Genomic DNA, 23,174 nt, shown 5'->3' on the forward strand with positions numbered 1-23,174 from the left:
GCAAATACTAGAAGAGGGAAAACCCTAACTAGTGAGCACCTAAGTGTCAGACACTGGATAAGGACTGGAGACATAGATGTGTCAGACGCAATCTTTCTCAGTCTTGCAAGAAGGACGATGGAGACAGGGCAGCCAATGTATGTAGGCAGAACAGTGGATCAGCTTCAAATGCCTCACTCATGAGGCGCCTGGGTGGCTCAATTGGTTGAGCGTCCGACTTTGGCTCAGGTCATGATCTCGCGGTCTGTAAGTTCAAGCCATGCATCGGGCTCTGTGCTGATAGCTTGGAGCCTGGAGCCTGCTTTAGATTCTGTGTCTCCCTCTCTCTCTGCCCCTCCCCCACTCATGCCCCCACTCATTTCTCCCTCTGTCAAAAATAAACATTAAAAAAAATATATGCCTCCCTCATCTGGCTCTCCTCCTAGACAGAGTACCTCCCATAGCAGGGAAGGAAATGCACCTTCCTGGATCCTCCAGCATGTGCCACAGTGCTTGGCACAGCATGGCAGCCTCATCCAATTGAGGGCCATAAAATAATCCTTATTCTTGAACAGCTGTATGATCATTTATTTCAAAATGGGATAGTAATTATGAGAAGAATAACCTAGTGGCTATAATTCTAGTCTTTTTTATTTACTTTTATTTGAAGTAGTATAATTAACATATGGTGTTATATCAGTTTCAGATGTACAATACAGTGATTCAACATTTCTATACATTACTCAGTGCTCATCATATGTACTCCCTTTTTTATCTAGGGTTAGAGTTAAGGTTAGAATTAAGGCATGTGCTTAGTATCCTACAGTTCAGAGACCTCTCCAGGGGATCAGGGTTAGGGTGTTAGGGATAGGGGTTAGGAGTTAGGGTATGCCTAGTATTCTGAAGTTCAGGGATCTCTCCAGAGACTAAAACCCCAGACTTCTGCTGGGTTGAGAACAGACTAGGCATCCATCTACCCAGCTGATACTCTAGTACTCTTTAAACAGATATTTAATTAGTCCTTCTGCTTTTATGTCTACCTTCACACTCATTTACAGAAATACTACCAATTCTTAACTGTTTCAGTTCTTCTCCAGGATAACTAGGCTGGTTCTCAGTTTTTCTTATTGTGTGTTCTGGAAGCCACTTTCTCAGATCTAGGGTAGGGTTAGGGCTAGTGTTAGGGTATGTGCCTAGTATTCTGCAGTTCAGAGACCTCTCCAGAGAATAAAACCCCAGACTTCTGCTGGGGTGAGAACAGCCATGGCAACCATCTACCAATCTGAGGCAAGGAAGGGATTTGGGGCTCTAAATATTCTTTAAGTAGATATTTGGCTGGTCCTTCTGTTTTTATCTCTCCCTTTACACCCAGTAAATGTACTCTTGATCCCCTTGCCTAATTCATCTGTCCCTATACTCACTTCCCCTCTGGCAACCACCAGTTTGTTCTCTTAAAGAGTCTAATTTTCCATTTGTCTCTTGTTTTCTTTGGTCATTTGTTTTAATTCCACATATGAGTAAAATCATATGGTATTTGTCTTTCTCTGACTTATTTCACTTAGTATTATTCCCTCTAGGTCCATCCATGTTGTTGCAAATGGCAAGATCGCATTTTTTTTTTTTTAGTACATAATTTATTTAAATTCAACTTAGTTAACATAACAGTGTAGTATTGGTTTCAGGAGTAGAACCCAGTGATTCATCACTCACATATAATACCCAGTGCTCATCCCAACAAGTGCCCTCAAGATCTCATTCCTTATTTTTTTTTTTTTTATGGCTAATATTCCAGTGTCTGTGTGTGTGTGTGTGTGTGTGTGTGTGTGTGTGTGTGTGTATGGCGGGGAGGGTGGGCACACGTGTGCTCCATCTTTATCCATTCATCTATCAATGGACACTTGGGTTTCTTCCATATCTTGACTATTGTAAATAATGCTGCAATAAACACAGGGGTGCATTTATCTTTTTTAATTAGCATTTTCATTTTCTTTGGGTAAATAGTAGTGGAATTACTTGATCATACAGTAATTCTATTTTTAATTTCTTAGGGAATCTCCATACTGTTTTCCACAATGGTGGCACCAATTTGCATTCCCATCGACAGTGTATGAGGGTTTCTTTTTTTTCCCACATTCCTGCCAACACTTGTTATTTCTTGTCTTTTTGATTGCAGTCATTCTGACAGATTAAGATGATATCTCATTGTGGTTTTGATTTGCATGTCCCTGACAACTGAGCATCTTTTCATGTGTCTGTTGGCTATCCGTAGGTCTTCTTTGGAAAAATGCCTATTCAGGTTGTCTGTCCATTTTTAAATTGAATTATTTGTGGGGCTTTTTGGTGTTGTGTTATAGAAGTTCTTCACATATTTTGGATATTAACCCCTCATCAGATAAATCATTTGCAGGATCTTCTCCCATTTGGTAGGTTGCCTTATTGTTTTATTGATGGTTTCCTTCACTGTGCAAAAGCTGTTTATTTTGGTGTAGTCCCAAAAGTTTATTTTTGCTTTTGTTTCCCTTCCCTGAGAAGACATATTTAGAAAAAAGTTTGTATGGCCCATGTGAAAGAGGTTACTGCTTATGTCTTCTAGGAGTTTTATACTTTCAGCCCTCACATTCAGGTCTAATCCATTTTGAGCTTATTTTTATGATCACATTTTAACTATACAGTGTTTTAAAAAGTCTATTAAATTGTCAGAAAGCACAATATTTTATTTAGCATTGCATCCTCCTAATACCTAATGTAAATCCTTACACATAATTGACTCTCAAGATTTGTCTGATTATAAAAAAACTGACAAAGCAATTTTAATGAACACAGACTTATTTTTTAATTTTCAAATTTTTTTTTTTAATTTTTGAGAGAGAAAGTGTGTGCAAATGGGGGAGAGGGGCAGAGGGAGAAAGAGGGAGAGAATCTTAAGCAGGCTCCACATAGGGCTTGATCCCACAACCCTGGGATCATGACCTGAGCCGAAATCAAGAGTCTGACGCTCAACCAACTGAACCACCTACACGTCCCCATCACCAGGTTTAGAATGGTTTGTTAGGGAACGAAAACTATCTGATCTACTTTGTAACCATCATCTCTGCTGATCTCTCAACTCTGCATACTCAGCAGTCTTAAGAATTATTTAGCAAAGATGCAAAGTTTACTAATTCCACAAGAGAAAATAATTTTATTCTCCACGAAATTTCAAGCTTTGAAATGTAAAATAATAGAGAAAATAGCTTAAAATGTTGGCAATAGCTTTCTATAAACAAACTTCCTCTTTGTGACTGTAGTTGAATGAGACATACGTCCAAGAGCAAATCCAAGCAAATATGTAGTTGTCTTTCCTGAAAGAATATTCTGGTTGTTGTGTAGAAAATTCTTCTCTTCCTCATCTAGTAAATGTTAATTGACCTCCTTTCCTATTCCGTGCCAGACCCTGAGCTACACATTCCCTCTCAGAATTAATCTCTGCAACAGAGACTTATTTAAATTGCCATTCTAAATAATACACAAAAACTGTTTTGTTCCAATTCAACTTACTTAACTCAAACAAAGTTGATTAAGTAGCTGTGTATTCTTTCTGTTAAAAAGTGCAAGTTAATCACTCCTGGGCATAAAATCTTCCAGTGAGTCCCCAGACGAGAGTAAAAGCCCAAGCCTTTACAAAGACCTACATGGCCCTGCATTCCAGATCTCAGACTTGGTCTTCTACTCCTACTTGTACTTGACCTCCCCACCACTCGCTGTTGCTGTCCCAGCCACGCTGGACAAGGTATGTCTCACTCCGGCACCAGCAGGCACTTGGTGCCCCAGGGTGCGTGCCTGTCCTGGCCACCTTCCCACAGACGTGGTGCCATTTACTCCCTCACGCCCTTCCGGTCTTTACTCAAAGAGCTCCTTCTCAGAGAGGCCCTTCTTGGCTGCCTCATTCCAAAGTGCACCCCTTACCCCACCTCACAGACCCATCCCCACTCTGCATTCTCTATTCCCTTTCCCCACAGCACCTATAAGCTCCTAATCTGCTGTGTGACTTATTTATCCTCTATCTCCCTGACTGGAGGGAAACTCCACAGAGGCTGGGATTTCTGCCCGTTCTGCCCGTTTTGTTCATTGCTTTATCACCACTCTCTAAAACCATGCCTGGCACAGAGGAGTTGCTTAAAAAATATTTGGTGAATAAATGAGTTTCTCTTTAAAATGGCAAACTACCCAGAATTTGCCTTTTATTTAAAAAAGCATCTTGTTTTATTATTTTTAGTGGGATTAAAACATACAGTTTCAGGGGCGCCTGGGTGGCGCAGTCGGTTAAGCGTCCGACTTCAGCCAGGTCACGATCTCACGGTCCATGAGTTCGAGCCCCGCGTCAGGCTCTGGGCTGATGGCTCGGAGCCTGGAGCCTGTTTCCGATTCTGTGTCTCCCTCTCTCTCTGCCCCTCCCCCGTTCATGCTCTGTCTCTGTCCCATAAATAAATAAAAAAACGTTGAAAAAAAAATTAAAAAAAAAAAAAAAAAAAACAACAACATACAGTTTCATATATACACTCAAAATATGGCCTGTGGGTCTCTTGGTAATAAGAAAGCTCTATTTTGGTTGTACCTGAGAGATCTCACCACAGAACATATTCTTTGACGTACTTAATTTATAGAAGTTCCAAAAAAGTGTAAAGGATGATGTTACAATAGACAATCCGAAGCCACGTTCTTATTTGAGGTTACATTTCAACGTAAACTAAGACAAAACTGATAGGAATTTTTAATGACCACAGTTCATGTCTTATATACCAATAAAAGAAGTTTAAAAATTCCTTAGAAGTTATTAATCACTGTATAGTTTTAAATGATGACTAAGTACTAGACCACATACACCCATAATACAAAAGCACACATTTCAGACCACGAATATACAGGTTGTTTTGTAGAAATTTCCGTTGCTATTTCTATACACACAGACTTCACAAAATATCATAATGTTATTAGTCACTGACCAGTTTTTCTCTTTTCCTTATTTTATGACACAACATCTGTTCTGTATATTGTCAGCAATAATTCAGTTTGACCCTTTCCAAACTGTGAATAGCTAACTTCTGGAAGCCCTATCTGACTTAAACATATGAAGGTGAAGTAAAGAAAAGAGGAAAACAGGCTATAATTCATTCATTCACTATTTCAACTGATGTCACTAATATTTATTATCTATTGCATACTCACAATTGTACTTGAAAGAAGAAAATCATAAAAAACACTCAGTTCAGGTCACAAATGTCCATCTTATCTCTTCTACAGAAAAGTACATTGACTGCACTTTTATAGTACAACAAAAGAAATCCTGGTAACTTTCAATAACAATAAAAAAAAGGTTTGTGGGCTCATGAAGTTAACGCACGCTAAACCCTCACAGCATCTCACAGGACAATCAGCCTGCACCCTTTTCTTTATATATTCAAACACTCTAATACCAAATAGAGGTGGATCCAGTTCGCTAGAACATTTACTTTACCTGGTTGAGTTCTTCATCATATAACAATGCTTTACTTAATAAAAACTCTTTCAAAAATTAAAAACCAAAGCACCGCACCAGGATGTTCTTTCAACAAATCGAGAAGCTTCTCAACACTGTCTTCTTCAAATATTCTTCAATCCAAGTTTTAAATAAATTAATTCTAGAATATTTTATCATATTTATCACCAAATCATAAAATATCTATATTGCCCCCTCAGGATTTTTGTACTAGGAATTATCTTGGCGATCATTTACTTCAGTACCTTTATTTTACAGACAGTGAGGTGGAGGCACAAAGAATTGGGTAAGTTGTTGCTCTTCTGTTTGACAGTGTTCAACATCTCCAGCATTTTAGAGCTTAGAAGAACCTAGTAAGCTTCTAGATGGAATGATACCACTGAGGGGCTGAAGCCCCTTGGCCCTTCTGCCAGATTCTGGAGTGGAAGATGTGAAGTCAGAGTTACAAATTCCTACCAAATGATTCAATTCTCTCTGTGTCATCCCTCAAGACAGTCAACCAGTTTATGTAGGCACCTAAATAAGAAAGCCTCTTCCATTTTTTTTTTTTTTTAATGACCCTAACTTTTGGGAACTACCTTCATATTTTGACTTGAAAGCTGTCTCTAGTGGCTTCCTCTTACTGGCCTTCTTTCTATTCTCTGGAGTTGGGAGGACTGACATACACAACTAAATCCTTCTCTATGGGACAGCTTCCAATGCATGAGGAAGATGATCACATCTTGGCCAAGCCTAAACATTCTCGGTGTATTCAATCATTTCTCCTAAGACCTGGGATTCAGACCCCTTACCAGCCCTATCACATGGTCATTTATGCCTTTCGTAAAATGCAGCACGCAGAACTGACTGGGAATGGCCAGGTCAGTTCTGGGTAAGTGTAACTATCACCTCTCTCATTCTGACCACTACACTGCTATTCATTAGCCTACACAGAAGTTGCATTTGGATAGCTAATGCTGGTTTAAACTGAGCCACCTAGAACTGAAAGGTGAATAGCACAGGTCTCCATCCTCTGCAAAGGACTGGGCTATCAGCTGTAAGATGTCCCCCTTCAACTCTTCGCTTGTCATCCATGTGTCCATGCAGTCACCGATCCTGTCAGCTGGGCTCCTGCCTGAAAACATCCACCTGTCCCTGTACAATGCAAAAGAGCATCGTTCTCCCACTCACCACAGAAACCTTTGTTTCTTTCTCATTAAGATAGAGAATGAGTAAACTGCTCTCTGCATCAAGTTTCCAGGTAGACAAAACTGTCACAGTTGATGTTTTTTTCTTTAAAGCATTAAAAACTCATACTTTTACACAGAATCTAGATACAAAATCATCAGTAATTATCTTTTTTTTTTTTCTGGTTAAGGTTTATTGCTTTAGTCTTCCTTTCAAAGAATTTTTTTTAATACTGATTTAAATCTTTATTTAAAAAACTTATAAAGTTCCATAGATATTAGCAATGCATAAATTCCTAGGGGTTTTTGGATAACTGGTAAAAAAAAAATCACTAACAGAAAAATTTCACTTCCCATTTAAAAAAAAAAAGTGCACACGCATATATGAGGGTAACTAATCATTGCTATGCTCAGTCACAGCGTGACAAAAAAAGCCACCACCATAAAAGGATGTCTGCATAATCTCTCAAGCAACATGCCAAAGTAACCTACTTCAGTTGGGCAAACACGGACTGCTACCGCACAGAGGTCCCAACAAGTCACCGAGAGGTGAGTACTAGATATTTCATTTAAATATTTTGTAAAACTTTAAAAGCCTAATTAAGGTATAAAGTAAAGAAGACAATCTATTCAATGACAACTATAAATATTTCTAACAAAAATCGTATCAATATAGTTTAGTCTCCGCTGACTGGCAGATCTAATTAGCTAATACCGAGGTAGGTGAGAACAAGGGACCATGACTGAAATCTGTGCCAAAACACGGGGCTTACTTTGTACTTCTGTGTGAACTCACAGTTACAGAAAACAGCATCAAGTGTAAGTCAGCAAATAATGCCAATATTTCAGGGTACTTTAGTATGAAGGGAAAGGAACAAAATTATTTTAAAATGGAGTATTCCTACACTTAAATGCATGTGTATAGAAGTTATTTAGCACAATTTGAAACAAAAAAAGTTGCCACATTCTACTATTTGACCATGTTTATATACCTAAAGGTCTTTTCTATACACTATTACTTCTATACTTTCTAGTACTTTTCCAGACAGAGTGCCAATACTAGAATTCATTAGGCAAAGGGTATAAATGTTTCTCAAGCTTTATATATAAACTGGTAGTCTTTGGTTTACAAAAATATTTTACCAATTTGCTGCCCACCCCCCTCCCCACCAACCAGTGACAGTATGGGCTTCACTGCTTCTTAGCCAACACGAGTATTTTAATTCTAAATATAAACAATTAATTTGATAAGTGTAAAATGAATCTGTTGCTTGCTTTATATTTATTTGATGATCACTAAAGCTAAACAGGTCTATTTTTTCTAGAATTTCCATGTGCCTAAAAAAATGTCACAAAACAATGAAGTACATGTAATGATTTGCAACATTTATGTCCAGGGTGGGAATGGAAGTAACAGAAATTCTTGGCAAAATGTAAGCTATGAGGAGAGTTCCTCTAAAGGAAGGCGTGTCTGGGAGCTCTAGGGGGTATCAGTCCAAGTACAATACAGGGCATTGGTTCAAAGCATGGGCTCTGGAATCAGGCTTAGACCTGGGTTCGATTATTCCTAAACTGTGTGGCCTCGCGGGAGTAGTAATACTGCCAAATCCTTGTCACATTGGCTGTCATAGGTAAGCGCCAGAAAACTGTCTGCTATCATTCTCTCCACCCTCTACCCATTAAACTACCAAAGGATGAATCCAATAAGTTTCCTTGCCCTATCATTTTGTGAGAATTATTTTTCTTACACTTATTTGCAGATCTTCACAGAATATTTTACATAAAGACTGAGTCTATGGAGGGTAAACATCTATCTGTGCTTGCTGTCTGGATCTGCTTCTGCTACTACTTCAGCTCATGCTTTCTCCCCAGGACTCAATCATACTTTGGAGACATAACGCTACAAAGAACACACTGCTGCACAAAGCCTGCTCACTCACTGGCTCACCTTTCATGAGGTGGGGGCGGGCGTAGGGGTGGGGGTGGGAATGCCTCTTATAAATTACTTTAACTAGCTTCCAAGAACTTATTAGTAACATGACCAATCATTTACTAGAATAAACACTACCTCAGATCACTATATGACTTTCCCTCGCTTAAGAAATCCACAGACATTACCAGGTATCTACTGTAGGATGGTTCTGAAACACTCTATGGGGTAAAATGTAGGGGAGAAAGCCATCATCCTTAAGAAGAGTGCATTTTAAAAAAAGAGCTTCCCATCCAGCAGAGGAGTTTACAAGTAATGCCTCCCTCCCTGCCACGGGTAAGGGCCTACTGCAGGGTTCAAGGCCACAGAGCATGGAGTGTGCTAACGGTGTGCAAGTCCTTCCAGCCCATGTAGTTCCTGAGCTTTCCAAGAAATCTGTAAAGCCCAGGGCTTCAATATCAGATGAGATAATGCATGTGAAAACCACCTGAAAACTGTAGAGTTAACAAAGATCCTTGTGGTGTCTTGAAAGCTCAAAGAGAAGAATAAAAAATATTTTGTTAAAAGTCTACAAACACCTAAAAAGTAGCATAAATATAAATTAATAGCATCAAAGCTATCCTAGGTAGTCACCATTTTCTTTCAATCTAAATTGTTTTATGAAAATATTGTTAAAAATAGTAAAATCTAAATTCATTTGTAAAACCTTTTACTTACTTTAAAATACAAGTAAATTAATGAGTGCCTTTATTTAAATCAGCATATTTCCCTCCTCCTCTCCCTCCTTCCAGCTCCCCAGTTCTCCTCTTCTCTCTAGTTCAGACAGGATGAGTTGGTACATGTTAAACTTTTAAGATGTTTTCCTATTTTTAACCTGTTTTCTACCAGTAACATCAGATCGATTTGGTAACAGGAGCCAGGGATAAAACACTTTGCACAAAATATGATTTTAGGAGCCAAACTGCCAGGATTGAATCCTGACATTTAACAGCTATGTCTTTAAGACAAGTCATGAAAGTGCTCTGTGTCTTAGTTTCACCACTGGACATGGGTTTGTGAAAGTTCTATGATGATTCAATGAGTGAATATACGTAGAGTGCCCAGAACAGTGCCTGGAGGAGAGTCCGCGCTTAATGATACTGGTTCCTACTACTAATCAAGAACTCTGATAAAGAGCCTTTGCCTAAGGATCTAGAAAGCTGGGACTCTGTCATTCTTTAGTGGGTGTCTATTGTGCCTCAGTCATGGGTCAGCTGGAGATAAACAAAATTAACACAGTTCCCATGCACAGGACTCCACAGGCTGGTGGGAAACAGAAAAATAAACTCAACAATACAGGTGCTAGTAGAGAACACAGTGCCCTCACGAGGACACTGCACGCTGTCTTTCTGGAGGGTGCTCCAACAGAGCAGGACAGGATAAGATCAGGGAAGCTTCCAGGCACAGCGGACTCTGAACTAAGTCTTGAAGGAAAGTAAGAGCTGAAGATACAGGACAAAGAAGAGGAGGCGTCCGAAAGAAGGAAAAGTGCCAGAAAGGCACAGAGCTGTGACAGAACACAGAACGTCAAAAAAATGCACATAATTTAGGAAAGCTGGAGCCAGGGCATCACAGGGAGAAGGTGGCCAGAGAGCCAGCTGAAGAGTAAGGCAGAGCCCAGCCACAGGGAGTCAGAGAGCTTCCCATCAGCCCAGGGTTCAACGTGCGGCATTTGAAAGGCACTGTGAAAGGTGTGGCAGGAGCTCCAGAGAGATGGGAGAGAGGCCTGAAGGCAGGCAGTGGGAGTGAGAGTAGTATACAGACAGGCAGAGGGACCGACAAACACATGGTGCAGAGGCAAGGCTGAGTGTGGGAGACAGTCAGGAGGCTGCAGGCACAGGAACCGCTGACTTGATAGGAGTTAGCAAGTGAGGGACGGCATGGAGTCCCAGACACCTTTGTGACTCCTGACTTGGTACCTATACTGATGGAGGACCCTGAGCAAATGATCGAATCTCTCTGGAATTCTGCTTATCCACAAAATAAGGATATCTGATGTTTCTGACTAATTTCCAGGAGATGAGTCAAAAAACAAAACCTGAAACTCCCTTGAACTTTAAGGAGAAAAGGCACATAAAGATAACACAGACTGAGATCTTTACTACAAAGAATCTTTTTATGGGGCGCCTGGGTGGCTCAGTCAGTAAGTGTCCGAGTTCAGCTCAGGTCATGATCTCGTAGTTCGTGAATTCGAGCCCTGCATTGGGCTCTGTGCTGACAGCTCGGAGCCTGGAGCCTGCTTCGGATTCTGTGTCTCTCTCTTTCTCTGCCCCTCCCCTGCTCGCACTCTGTCTCTATCTCTCAAAAATAAGTAAACATTAAAAAAAATTTTTTTTAAAAGAATCTTTTTGTATTATCCAGTTATTGTACTTATAGGTCAAATCATGCCACATGGAAACACAGTATTTGTCTTCCTCACTGAAATGCGTATTATGCGGGATTCTGTTTTCTTACAGTTCCTAAATATTATGTGATGTAACTCCTGTCCTTAGTATTACCACCTCCTTTGTGTTCATGTTGGTAACTTTCACATCAACCTACTCAGTTTGTTAGAGCTGCCAAAAGCCACACAAAGAAAATCAGTGAAAGGGGAAAGAAAAATAGCTGGAATATATGAAACCCTAAATGTGCAAGTAGGTGTTTAATCAAGTAATTCAAATGTCAGGCCCCTTTCACCTTTGCATCAATGCCAATGCATGTGTTTATGGAAGGCGACGTGGTCTTCCTCAGTCAGTGCCTATTAGGTCAGGATGCTGCAGAGGCACTAAAAGTAAACTACAAACTGGCAAACACATTTTTTTGGTTTTTGTTTTTTCTGTCTTCAAGAGGTTCTCAGGGCACCTGGGTGGCTTAGTAGGTTCAGTGTCTGACTCCTGATTTCGGCTCGTATCACGACACTAGGGTGGTGGGATCAAGTGCCGCAAGCCCCAGACTCAGCTTGGGGCCTGCCTAGGATCTCTCTCCCTTCCTCCCTCCCTCCCTCTCACTCTCTCTGCCCCTCACCCCTGCTCACACACTCCCCCTCTCTCTAAAATTCAAAAAAAAAAAAAAACAAAAGCAAAGAAGTAGTTCTCTGTGCACTGTCCCGTAAGTGACCCTCTGCAGACCTACTGAGAGGTGGTCAGAAGCAGCCTGTGCCATGGGATCAGCAGGAGGGTCACACTTCCACAAACCCAGAGGCAGGGTAGGGAGGTCCCCTCAGACAGGCCAACCGCAGACGACCACAGACAACCGCACTCTGAACATAAACACTCTGGCAGGTGCGAGATTCTATCCTGAGAAAGTTCAGGCAGCTATCAGTGTCCCACCTTCCTGGACAACGTTCCCTATATCCTTCCAAAAATGAATCCTGATCATAGACATAGTGAGCCATCAACTTAGGACTCAAAGCTGGCTGGGGAAAAAAAATCACCTGGCAGTGTAGAAAGACTTATTTCACTAAGTGAACTGGGGCGCATACTGACTGTGAAACAAACAGCCAAGTGGCAGCTTACTGGAACACACAACCTGACTTTGCCAATGGAGTGAAGAGAGGCTGTGCCAGTGCTGGTCACAACACGGCTGTGCCTCAGGTTTCTTTCCCACAATTAGGAATTAATGTTTCCCACCTGCCCCCTTTATGGGCAAATGGCCCACACAACTGCCCAGGTGATGGTTGTTTAGCCAACTAAAAAGAAGGTGGGCAAAAAAATCACTGGTTGAGTGGTAGGCCATGACATGTGCGACACTGGACCGAACTTAGAAGTCCCTGTGTGAGTCAGAGCAAGAAGGTTTTTTTCAAGTAACTGACAAATACTCATAAAACTAGGTAACCAGGGGAAGAAGCAACGATTCCTTTCTTCCGTGGAGTAGGTTTCCTCTCAAGGGCACCAACCAGCTTCTGCCTGCTATCGTGATACATCTGTGCTCGCCTAGTTCCTCAGCACACCGAATTCTTGCTCTTCTACTGAACCCAAGCTTTCGCCCGCCCCCTCCTTTCTCAATGATTTCATTTTTTCCCACTCCAGAAACTTTCCCTCAACCTTACCTCTCCTCAACAACACAGCCAAAGGACAGTGTCTCCAGAGAAATCAGAGAAAGAATCAGATCAATCAATACTCCTCATTTAATAATATGCAAATACAATTCATATCTCTAAGTCCACATTTTTGCAGCTCTTATTTTTTTTTTAATTTTTTAATGTTTATGTATTCTTGAGACAGAGACAGAGCATGAACAGGGGAGGGGCAGAGAGGGAGACACAGAATCTGAAACAGGCTCAGGCTCTGAGCTGTCAGCACAGAGCCTGATGCGGGGCTCGAACCCACGAACTGTGAGATCATGACCTGAGCCGAAGTCAGACGCTCAACCAACTGAGCCACCCAGGCGCCCGTTCAGCTCTTATTTTTGAAAGTGCGCTCCTAGAACTTCCTTTTTGGTGCATGGGCACTTTGAGTCAGACCGTCTTGAAGTGTAAACATGGTCTTCAGTAGACTTGGCCTTATAGAGAAGTCACCTCTTACAGCTTATCATTTCACATGACTTGAGCCATTCAATCCACTGCTAAGGCCTAACTTTAAAAAAAAAATTTTTTTTTTCAACTTTTATTTATTTTTGGGACAGAGAGAGACAGAGCATGAACGGGGGAGGGGCAGAGAGAGAGGGAGACACAGAATCGGAAACAGGCTCCAGGCTCCGAGCCATCAGCCCAGAGCCTGACGCGGGGCTCGAACCCACGGACCGCGAGATCGTGACCTGGCTGAAGTCGGACGCTTAACCGACTGCGCCACCCAGGCGCCCCGCTAAGGCCTAACTTTAAACAAAATTACTAAAAGTTTAACTCCTTTTCATTTAAGGCTGTTGATGCTTATTAAGTGAATAAATATTAGGGGTAAAGGTGACATTTCAGAATCTTAAAGCAAAAACTAAAAGCCAATATCCTAGTTCACACTAAATCTACAAGTACAGTGAAGGTTTTATTTTGTTTCTGCCACAAATAAAATCTAAGAAAATAATTATCCAAGCAAGCAAATTGGGACCACAGATCTGTGAACAATCACAAATGCCTCCAAGTCGGTAGCCAGGGCAAATATTTCCAGGAACAAATTACATTAGCGCTCAATTTTCTTAAATACTAATAGATGAGTTTTTGGGGGGGAGCCTTTTATTTTCCTCCTTTCTGTGGCTAGAAAGAACTTGTCAGTTCATGTCAACACGTCCGGTTATGCAAAAATGAGATGATAATGTCTTAAGATATGTTAGCTACTCTAGCAGCAATGAAATCAACTCTAGAGAACACACACAGACCCACTTCCGAAAACATAAGTAAAAATACGGTGGAGGATATTTTGCTACGGGAGAGCCTGCTGTTTTGCATATGTTAGATTGGCAGTAGAGTTATCTCATTACTGCATTACAGAGACAAAACTGGGATAGACCCCTTTGCTCAGTGACATAACTGGTAAGAGAACTGGCACAGATGGCTGCCAGGGTGGCTGCAGCCAGCTGTCAGGAGGTAAGCGGGTTCCTCAGGTGGAATCTGAATGCGGCCCCCACGCTCCATGCAGCCCAGTTACTAACTGTGCCCACAGGGCAAAGGCTTCAGTCCTCATTCATGTTCCTCATGGTGTGGGGCACTAAGGACAGTTTAGTGGCCACACATACCTTGTCATTAGAAAGCATTATAAGGGAATTAGAATTCTTATAGATAAAAAGTATTCTAAGGAAAAAAGATGAAGAACAAACACTTTGTGTTTTTCTCTAGGCAGTGAAATGATAAGTCATAGTACCTCCAAGTACAACTCAGTATATTTATCCTAATAACATGACAGAGCTGTCGTCTAAAGATTATAAAAATGTAAAATACTTAAGGGGTGCCTGGCTGGCTCAGTCAGTAGAGCATGCAACTCTTGATCTCAGGGTCATGAGTTCAGGCCCCATGTTGGGCATAGAGCTAACTTAAAAAAAAAAAAAAAAAAAAAAGGATGAACTTATTTTAAAAACTGTAAAATACTTAAAATGTATTAAAAAATAAACAGATAAAGGAAGAAAAGGAGGAAGGGGGGGTGAGAGGAAGTTAGTTATACCTGAAAAAATGATTAAAAGAACAACTGGCAATCCAAAGGTTGGTAAGGAACACAGTAATCCAAAGAGCAAGCAGAACCCTAGTATGTGTGAGTAGGAGTCCTTTAAACAACAGTGAGACAATGCTCCCTCATTCAGATAACAGCACATTCCCAACATCATCCTTCCATTTCAGGCCCTCCCATATTGAAAGATACCATCTCGGTAATTTCAGGACCTAGCATATGAAGGCACTGAAAACAATTTTTGCTGAATAAAAGAATGGAGTAAGTCAAGGTTCAAGAAAGTAATCTTGAGTCCTCAATGATTAAAGGAGGATATAAAATAATATCTCAGGGATGATGATAATAAACTGGGATTGATTCAGGTAAGAATGGGGTAACAGTCAAGTATATGAAAGAATATTTCTCTCAATTTGGAAAAGATAAAAATGACTAAAACTATAGCATGAATAGCCCAGGATAGATATAATCAAGAACTAAGGTAACATACTAGTGCCATTAACAGAATCAACCTTCGAGAGGGTACTGAAACATCACCAGATTTCAAGACAACCTAGATTCATCTTTACCAAAGACCATTTCTGAGCCATCCCATTTACTGGTCCGCACTGTGCAGGTGTCTTTCTCTGACTGACTCAGGACAAGGGTGGGCAGTAAGCAGTCCCTCAAGAGTCTTCCCATCAGTGATCTACACTGTCCTAGAAGTGGGGACCCCACTGTCCTTAGGAAGGATCGTTGCCTGGCTCTGCAGTGGAGGGGACACCTTGTTCCCAGGCTATTTACAGGTAAAGATGGTTCTTAAAGCCTAGACCACCACTTCAAAACCACAAACTCTCAGTTCTTCAAGGGCAATATGAACCAGCTGCCCTTGCCAAGAATTGGACAGGGTAGGAGACCTGAAGCCAGGTCACCAGAGAGAAGGATCTAGCATGACCTTTTAAGCTCTATGGCACTTGCTTTCCTCATATGGCAAGTAGGGAGCAGACAGCAGTACTTAGCCCACAAGGGTCAATACAAATGTTCTTCCAGATAGGACTTAAAGGTAGGCACCTAATAAAAATTAATGCATCAATCTGAGTAAAGGGCACTAAAGGGCTAGCTTTGAAATGTATGTCAGATGACAAGATTTTTGAAAGAACTGAATTAAAAAAATGTTTTTCCTCACATGAAGTTATTTGCCTATTTACTCATTTCACAGTCAATTCATGTTCAGTATTAAAAATTTAAATTCATGTTTAGTATTAAAAATTTAAGCACATATTCAGGCACCTGGGTGGCTCAGCTGGTTGAGCAACCAACTCTTAATTTCTGCTCAGGTCATGATCTCATGGTTCATGAGGTTGAGCCCCACACTGGGCTCTGTGCTGACAGTGCAGAGCCTGTTTGAGATTCTCTCTTTCTCTCTGCCCCTCTCCTGCTCTGTCTCAAAATAAATAAATAAATATTTTTTAAAAAGAACAAAAGTTTAAGAGTTTATGGATAAAATTCAAAAGTTACTTATACAAAATTATGTCCTGGCATACATATCCATGCAGATGTGTGTACATGTATGTATACATAATTGCTTTTCCTCCAAAGTGGCATGTTGTATAATCTGCTTTCCTTACTGAACATTATTCCCTGTCAAGAAACAGGCATCCACAATGTCATTTCCACTCTATGGCTATACCATAAAATATTTAGCCAATGTCCTGATGATGGACATTTGATTGGCTTGCAAATGTGCATCTTTATAATTAACACTGTGTTAAATATTCTTGAGCATCAGATGTTCTGAAACCCCTGCCATTTCTGGCTCTACCAAGTGCCATACTTCAGTAAAGAAACTGGACACACATTTACAACATGGCAAGCAATGGGACATTCTTCTCTGAGTCTTATGTTAATGTGACTTTCCTAATCTCTACAATGGCATTTATTCATATGGAGAATTTCTATCCTAATATTTGTTTTAGAAGCATTTCCCGAACCTGTTGAGAAATATTCCTCAAAATAAAGCATACACATTGAGGTTTTCAGAAAAAAAAATTCACAGAAAGTACAAAAATAAAAGAAGTTCTTGCTATCTGTTCCCAAGTCGCAAGCCCTGCCTGAAATTTTCACCTCTCCATGTCTAGTCTCAGTTCTTGAAAAGTTACTTCTCACAAGAAGCCTTTCTCAACTCACTGGATAAGGTTTTTCTACTTTCATTCCACAATTGCAATTCCCATGATTTCCCTTTCAAGAATCACTCCATTTTTTTTTTCTGCACAAAACAGAAATTCCTTATTTATTAGGTGTTTGTTTTGTTTTCTATTTTATTAATTTCTGTAATCATCTTTATTATTACTTTCTTCTACTTTCTTTGGGCAAACAATTTTCTTCTAGCTTCCTGAACTGTATATTTATCTATTTTCAATTAAATAAATTCAATTAAAAAATAAATGCATACACAAGCATATAGAGATGTTGAATCACTATGCTGTACACCTGAAACTAATGTAGCATTACGTTAATTATACTCAAATAAAAATTATTTCAAAATAAAAAATCTGCAAATAAAATAAATGCATTCAAGGCTCTACATCTATCTTAGATTAACACTTCAGCTGCATCCCATTGTTTGGCATGTAGTATTTTAGTCATTTTGTTCTAACTGCTTCAAAATCCTATAGTGATTTCTTAACCCACGAGTTCCTTAGAAACATACTTTTTTAGATTCTAAATGTATCCTTTATCTCTGTATTGTTCATTTCTAATTTAGTTGCACTGTAGTCACTGGAATGTCAGCTGCTAGGTAACATATTTTCTAAAAGCTCTGAGGTCCTGTGATGACCTAGTACACAAACTTGCAAAAAATGTTCATGTACCTTCAGCACAAATTCTGTGAAGTCTCACTGGGTAAATCTTTTAAGTCTTTAATCTTTATCTGACATATTCTAATGAAGATGTGTTAAAATCTCCAATTTCTCCTTTAAATTTTGCTGTTACATGCACAGTTCAAAATTGTTTTTATATTCTGGGTGAACTCCTCTTTTTAACTTCTGTAGTGACCCTGTTCATCCCTATTAATATTGAATTTGCCTTCAATTCTGTTTTTTTCTGATGTTAGTATTGCTAACTCTAGCTTTCTACTGGTTGGGATTTGCCTGATACATGTTTTCCCATATCTTTATTTTCAACTTTTCTGAGTCACTTTTTTGAGCCCTCTCTCTTCTAAACAGCACACAGCTGGATTTTTTTTTTTTAATCCAAACCAATAGTCTCTTTTAATAGGTGAGTTCAATCTATTTATATTTCTTTCTCATAGTCTCTTTTCCTATATTTTCTTGATTAACAGAAAGTACTACTTCCAGTTTTGTTCCCTTTTACTTTAGGTTGTATTTCCATATTTTAACAATTAACCTATCAACACTGTATGTAACGCACACCTATAACATTAGAGCAATGCTCTGAAAACCCTCACTGTCTGTTGCTATCACTGTTTAAGACTGTTAGAAGTAAGTTAGCAGAGATGCAGTTCATTTAATACAGCAGAGTAGTAGTTGGTGTTTTGATATGGCTAGGGAGAGAGTTGTTTTCTTTTAACATAAACCATCGTCACTAGATATATAGACATTTTCCCTTAATTTTGGTGACTTTCAGATGAGATTTGTGCACATAGTCCTATCAGAGTATCATTTTTCTTCTAAAGATAACATCACAGAATTTACTACTCTGCTCTTCCTAAGTTTTATCAAAGCTCAGCCTCCTATAAGGAGTTTTATTATTGTTTTCTACTTTTCAACGCAGGACTTTAAATTTCGTCTTAACATTATTTATAACAAGAAAAGAATTGGAAATAACCCAACTATGCATCAAGGAAATAGCTAAGCAAATTATGCACTAACACACTGGAATACTGCAGAAATATCTATAAAATGTCTACGTAAGATCTACACATGACAAATAGATGACACTGATCCATGAACACGTGAGGTGAATAAAGCAGAGCACAAGACACCACAACGTGTAATGCTTACAAGCACGCAAAACGTAGGAACGCACACTGCACGCATCAGTGGCATACTTGTGGAACGATCTAGTTCAGAATTAATCTTAACATTTCCCCTGAAATGGCTTCAGTTTTTTCTTTCTTTTTCGTCGTTTTTGTCGTGGTTGTCGTGGTCATCATCTTCTTCTTTTTTAAAAGAAACCCTAACTTTCAGTTCCTAACAAGGCCTTAGCCTGTTTCTCATACTTTTTAGGTTAACACAAATCAGATCACTGTGGTAAGTTCGTATTTCACTAAATAAATGTGTGACTGATTTCATTTCCTGGCAGTGATATGCATTTAGAAAAAAAAAAAAAATCCAACTGAAGTTCAATTTAAAAGCAAAGTTTTGCTCCCATCTGAAATGTGGGGTGCCACACAATTTTGTTCTTAACCAGACAATGATTCTGAAAACAGGCGGGGCAGGAGGGAATTTCTGCCTAAAAAGTTAGCATGTTCCCTCTTGTCACAAAAATACACTTGCTCTATTTAGATGGTTCTTATTTCCTTTGCCAGGGCTTTGCCAAAATCACCGAATTGTAAGTAAAAACATAAATTTTATTCTCTGTTCTTGTTACTATATATGTAAACATATTACATTTCATAGATTTTTTTTCTTTTGGAGGGGTGCTTCTTTTATTTTAAAGAAAAAAATTAAAAAAAAATTTTAATGTTTCTTTTTGAGAGGGAGAGACAGAGTGTGAGTGGGGGAGGGGTAGCGAGAGACGGAGACACAGAATCCGAAGCAGGCTCCAGGTTCTGAGCTGTCAGCACAGAACCTGATGTGGGCCTTGAACTCACAGTGAGATCAAGACCTAAGCTGAAATCAGATGCTTAACCAACTGAGCCACCCAGGTGCCCCTGGAGGTATGCTTCTTAATAATCCCCTTTATCTAGTTCACCTATTCCCTCCCACTCATTTCTCCTCTGGTAACTACCAGCTTATTCTCTGTATTTATGGATCTGTTCCTGCTTTTTTTTTTTGGTTTGTTTTGCTTTTTAGACTCCATGTATAAGAGAAATCATCTGGTATTTGTCTTTCTCTGTCTTACTTAGCATAATACCCTCTAGATCCATCCACGTTGTTGCAAATGGTAAGATCTCCTTTCTATGGCTGAGTAATATTCGTGTGTGTGTGTGTGTGTGTGTGTGTGTTATCTACTGACCTATCAATGGACACTTGGGTTGCTTCCATATCCTGACTATTACAAATAATGCTAAAATGGTACATATTAACTCTCTGAATATGTGTTTTTGTTTTCTTTAAATACCCGGTAGTGAAATTAGTGAATCACGTGGTATTTCCATTTTTGATTTTTTAAGGAAGCTCCATACTGCTTTCCACAGTGGCTGAACCAATTTACATTCCCACCAACAATGCAAGAGGGTTCCCTATTCTCTGCATCCAGGGCAACACTTGTTATTTCTTGTCTTTTTGATATTAGCCATCTGACAGGTGTGAGGTGATACCTCACTGTGGTTTTGATTTGCATTTCCCTGATGATTAGGGATGTTGAACATCTTTTCATGTGTCTGCCGGCCATTTGTAGGTCTTCTTTAGAAAAATGCCTATTCAGGTACTCTGCTCATTTTTAATCAAGATTATTTTTGTTTTGAGTCATAAAAGTTCCTCATATATTTTGGATACGAACCCCTCACTGGATAGATCATTTGCAAATATCTCCTCCAGTTTACTAGGTTACCTTTTTAAGGTTTTGTTGATGGTTTCCTTTACTGTGTAAAATATCACAGATTTTAAAAAATTCTATAAATTTTCACAAATTTTAAAAGTTTGATCTATAAAAGGCAGTTTATATTACTTTTAGTTAAATGCACTTCTAATTAAAAGTACTCTCCCTGGTTCTCTCTAGAGACTTTGAACACCAATGATGGATACAAAAATGGACACCAATTTTACTACACCCTCTGCAGCAACTCAGGAAAGTGACTGTGACCTCTATTCACACCACAACACAGCCAGGATACTAATGCCTCTGCATTACAGCATTGTCTTCATAATCGGGCTTGTGGGAAATGTGCTAGCCTTGGTTGTTATTGTTCAAAACAGGAAAAAAATCAACTCTACCACCCTATATTCAACAAATCTGGTGATTTCTGACATACTTTTTACCACTGCTTTGCCTACACGGATAGCCTACTATGCACTGGGCTTTGACTGGAGAATGGGTGAGGCCTTGTGTAGGATAACTGCTCTCGTGTTTTATATCAACACATACGCAGGTGTGAACTTCATGACCTGCTTGAGCATTGACCGGTTCTTTGCTGTGGTGCACCCTCTGCGATACAACAAGATGAAAAGAATTGAACATGCAAAAGGCATTTGCATATTTGTCTGGATTGTAGTATTCGCTCAAACACTCCCACTGCTCATAAAACCTATGTCAAAGCAGGAGGAAGAAAGGACTACATGCATGGAGTATCCGAACTTTGAAGAAACAAAATCTCTTCCCTGGATTCTGCTGGGTGCGTGTTTCATAGGATACGTGCTCCCTCTCCTAGTCATTCTCATCTGCTATTCTCAAATCTGTTGCAAACTCTTTAAAACTGCCAAACAAAACCCACTGACTGAGAAATCTGGTGTAAACAAAAAGGCTCTCAACACAATTATTTTTATAATTGTTGTGTTTGTTCTCTGTTTCACACCTTACCATGTTGCAATTATTCAACACATGATTAAGAAGCTTCAGTCTCCTGATTTACTGGAATGTAGCCAAAGACATTCGTTCCAGATTTCTCTGCACTTTACGGTATGTCTGATGAACTTCAATTGCTGCATGGACCCTTTCATATATTTCTTTGCATGTAAAGGGTACAAGAGAAAGGTTATGAAGATGTTGAAGCGTCAGGTCAGTGTATCAATTTCCAGTGCCGTGAAGTCAGCCCCTGAAGAAAACTCACGTGAGATGACAGAAACTCAAACAATGATACATTCCAAGTCTTTAAATGGAAAGTAAAAACGAATTAAGTCTTGAGTTTATAGCAAAGAGACCGCATGATGAACTTTGGTGGACTTTTCTTATAAAGCAAAATGATTGTTCAACTTCCAATTAGGATTCTTGTAAATTCCTTTCATGGGGCATGAGCTCCCCAAATTGGAAGTAAACTGGTATATATTATTTTTTATACTCAAGAAAACAACATAAAGCAAAGTTCTAATGTGTAAATAAAATACTATACCAAAAGGGAGGTTATTTTAATATCTCTCAGTATAAAAAGCTTTTTATGTTAATGACAAATTTAAACATCAGTATTTCCTACCAATAATCTGGCAAAAGAAAAAAAGACTGTGGGAATGTATATTGCCAGTGTAAAAATGTCAATATTGTAACATGTTTCTTTTTGTTAACATATTTCTTTGACCCACACTTCTTTCAATCTTAGACTTTAATCTCCTTGATAATATCAGCATTTTCTTTTCTTTTGTTCTGAGTCATAAAATTTTGTTTCAAAGAACTCTTTTGGAATAAAGAGCAGGATGCTACAAAATTAAGAGTGTGTCTTTCAATGCTTACTTAAGGAGAGAATAGAACTAGCAGTGGATAGATTTGGATGGCAACATTATAATGATGGTGACTGAGGCAGATAAGAGCACTGAGCTCTCTTCCCAAGCAGCCAGTAGCTAAGGGTCCACAGCTCAGGAATATGACAAGGATTTTATGTGGAGGTACACACTGAGAGGAGTGTCCACTTGCTGAATTCTGGTTGGGAATAAAAAAACTTGCAAATATGCTTGGGTTTAGGGGATCATTCCTCTTTTATTCATAGGTTGGTAGTTCCCTCCTCTGCATTTCAATGGTCTGGGTTACCAGAAAGGGTAAGGATGAGCAGCAGGAGGTATAGCTACTGCTTGCCTAAATAAGATAGGGGGAAATGCAAAATTATAAACTTGAAGAGCTCCCAGGACTCTTTACAACCTTATACATTTGCTCACATAAACACCTGAGCATGAGTAGCATGACCTTTGCAAGTGCAGTCACCCTGTCTGCCGGCTCAAATTTGTTTTACTGAATCCTCAAGTTGCCCCAATGCAGTATTTATGTTAGTAACGATACCAATTTTGATAATGGAACATACAGAAATTAAATGCTACATCATAAGTCATGCTTAAAATTTTTATTAGGCTTTATATCCTGGAAATCTTTTCTTTTGAATTCTTATCTTACTCATTTTCAACTTTGATCCAGTAAGAAAATTTATCTCTATGGTTACACCATTTACTGAGTACTTTCGGATTTGTATTATGTGAATTTCACAAAGAGCTGCTGACCTTGAAGCCTCTGACTAAAAGAAGGCACTGATCTTTGTTTTTTTGTTTTTTTGTTTTTTAATTTTTTTTTTTTCAACGTTTATTTACTTTTGGGACAGAGAGAGACAGAGCATGAACGGGGGAGGGGCAGAGAGAGAGGGAGACACAGAATCGGAAACAGGCTCCAGGCTCCGAGCCATC

At 39.4% G+C, this 23,174-nt stretch overlaps 2 protein-coding genes and 1 long non-coding RNA gene across 11 annotated transcripts in view; 1 reads left to right on the forward strand and 2 right to left on the reverse strand.

Moving 5' to 3' along the window:
* The window catches only part of UBAC2 (UBA domain containing 2), a 258,006-nt gene that overhangs the window by 65,315 nt on the left and 169,517 nt on the right, over positions 1–23,174 (reverse strand). The gene's annotated exons all lie outside the window — the stretch shown is intronic.
* Positions 1,739–7,100, reverse strand: LOC147584648 (uncharacterized). Its single transcript, XR_015252135.1, has 2 exons — positions 4,517–7,100; positions 1,739–4,264 (listed from the first exon to the last, which is right to left on the reverse strand). It is a non-coding gene; the product is annotated as an uncharacterized LOC147584648 (long non-coding RNA).
* Positions 7,080–22,217, forward strand: GPR183 (G protein-coupled receptor 183). Of its 3 annotated transcripts, none has more exons than XM_025924518.2 (2): positions 7,080–7,209; positions 20,578–22,217. In XM_025924518.2, the coding sequence occupies exon 2, from the start codon at positions 20,593–20,595 to the stop codon at positions 21,679–21,681; it is 1,089 nt and encodes a 362-aa protein (XP_025780303.1). In that variant the 5' UTR covers positions 7,080–7,209; positions 20,578–20,592; the 3' UTR covers positions 21,682–22,217. The 3 variants fall into 3 exon arrangements, with proteins under 3 accessions (XP_025780303.1, XP_086565210.1, XP_086565211.1); XM_086709084.1 differs by lacking the exon at positions 7,080–7,209 and adding an exon at positions 15,343–15,479; XM_086709085.1 differs by lacking the exon at positions 7,080–7,209 and adding an exon at positions 19,714–19,800.

Source organism: Puma concolor, chromosome A1, assembly GCF_028749965.1.
Source record: "Puma concolor isolate L17-30 chromosome A1, mPumCon1.1.hap2, whole genome shotgun sequence".
Taxonomy (NCBI): Eukaryota; Metazoa; Chordata; class Mammalia; order Carnivora; family Felidae; genus Puma; species Puma concolor.

Excerpts from the sequence above, each read along its gene's own strand:
- GPR183 (XM_025924518.2), top strand. The coding sequence starts at position 20,593 with ATGATGGATACAAAAATGGACACCAATTTTACTACACCCTCTGCAGCA.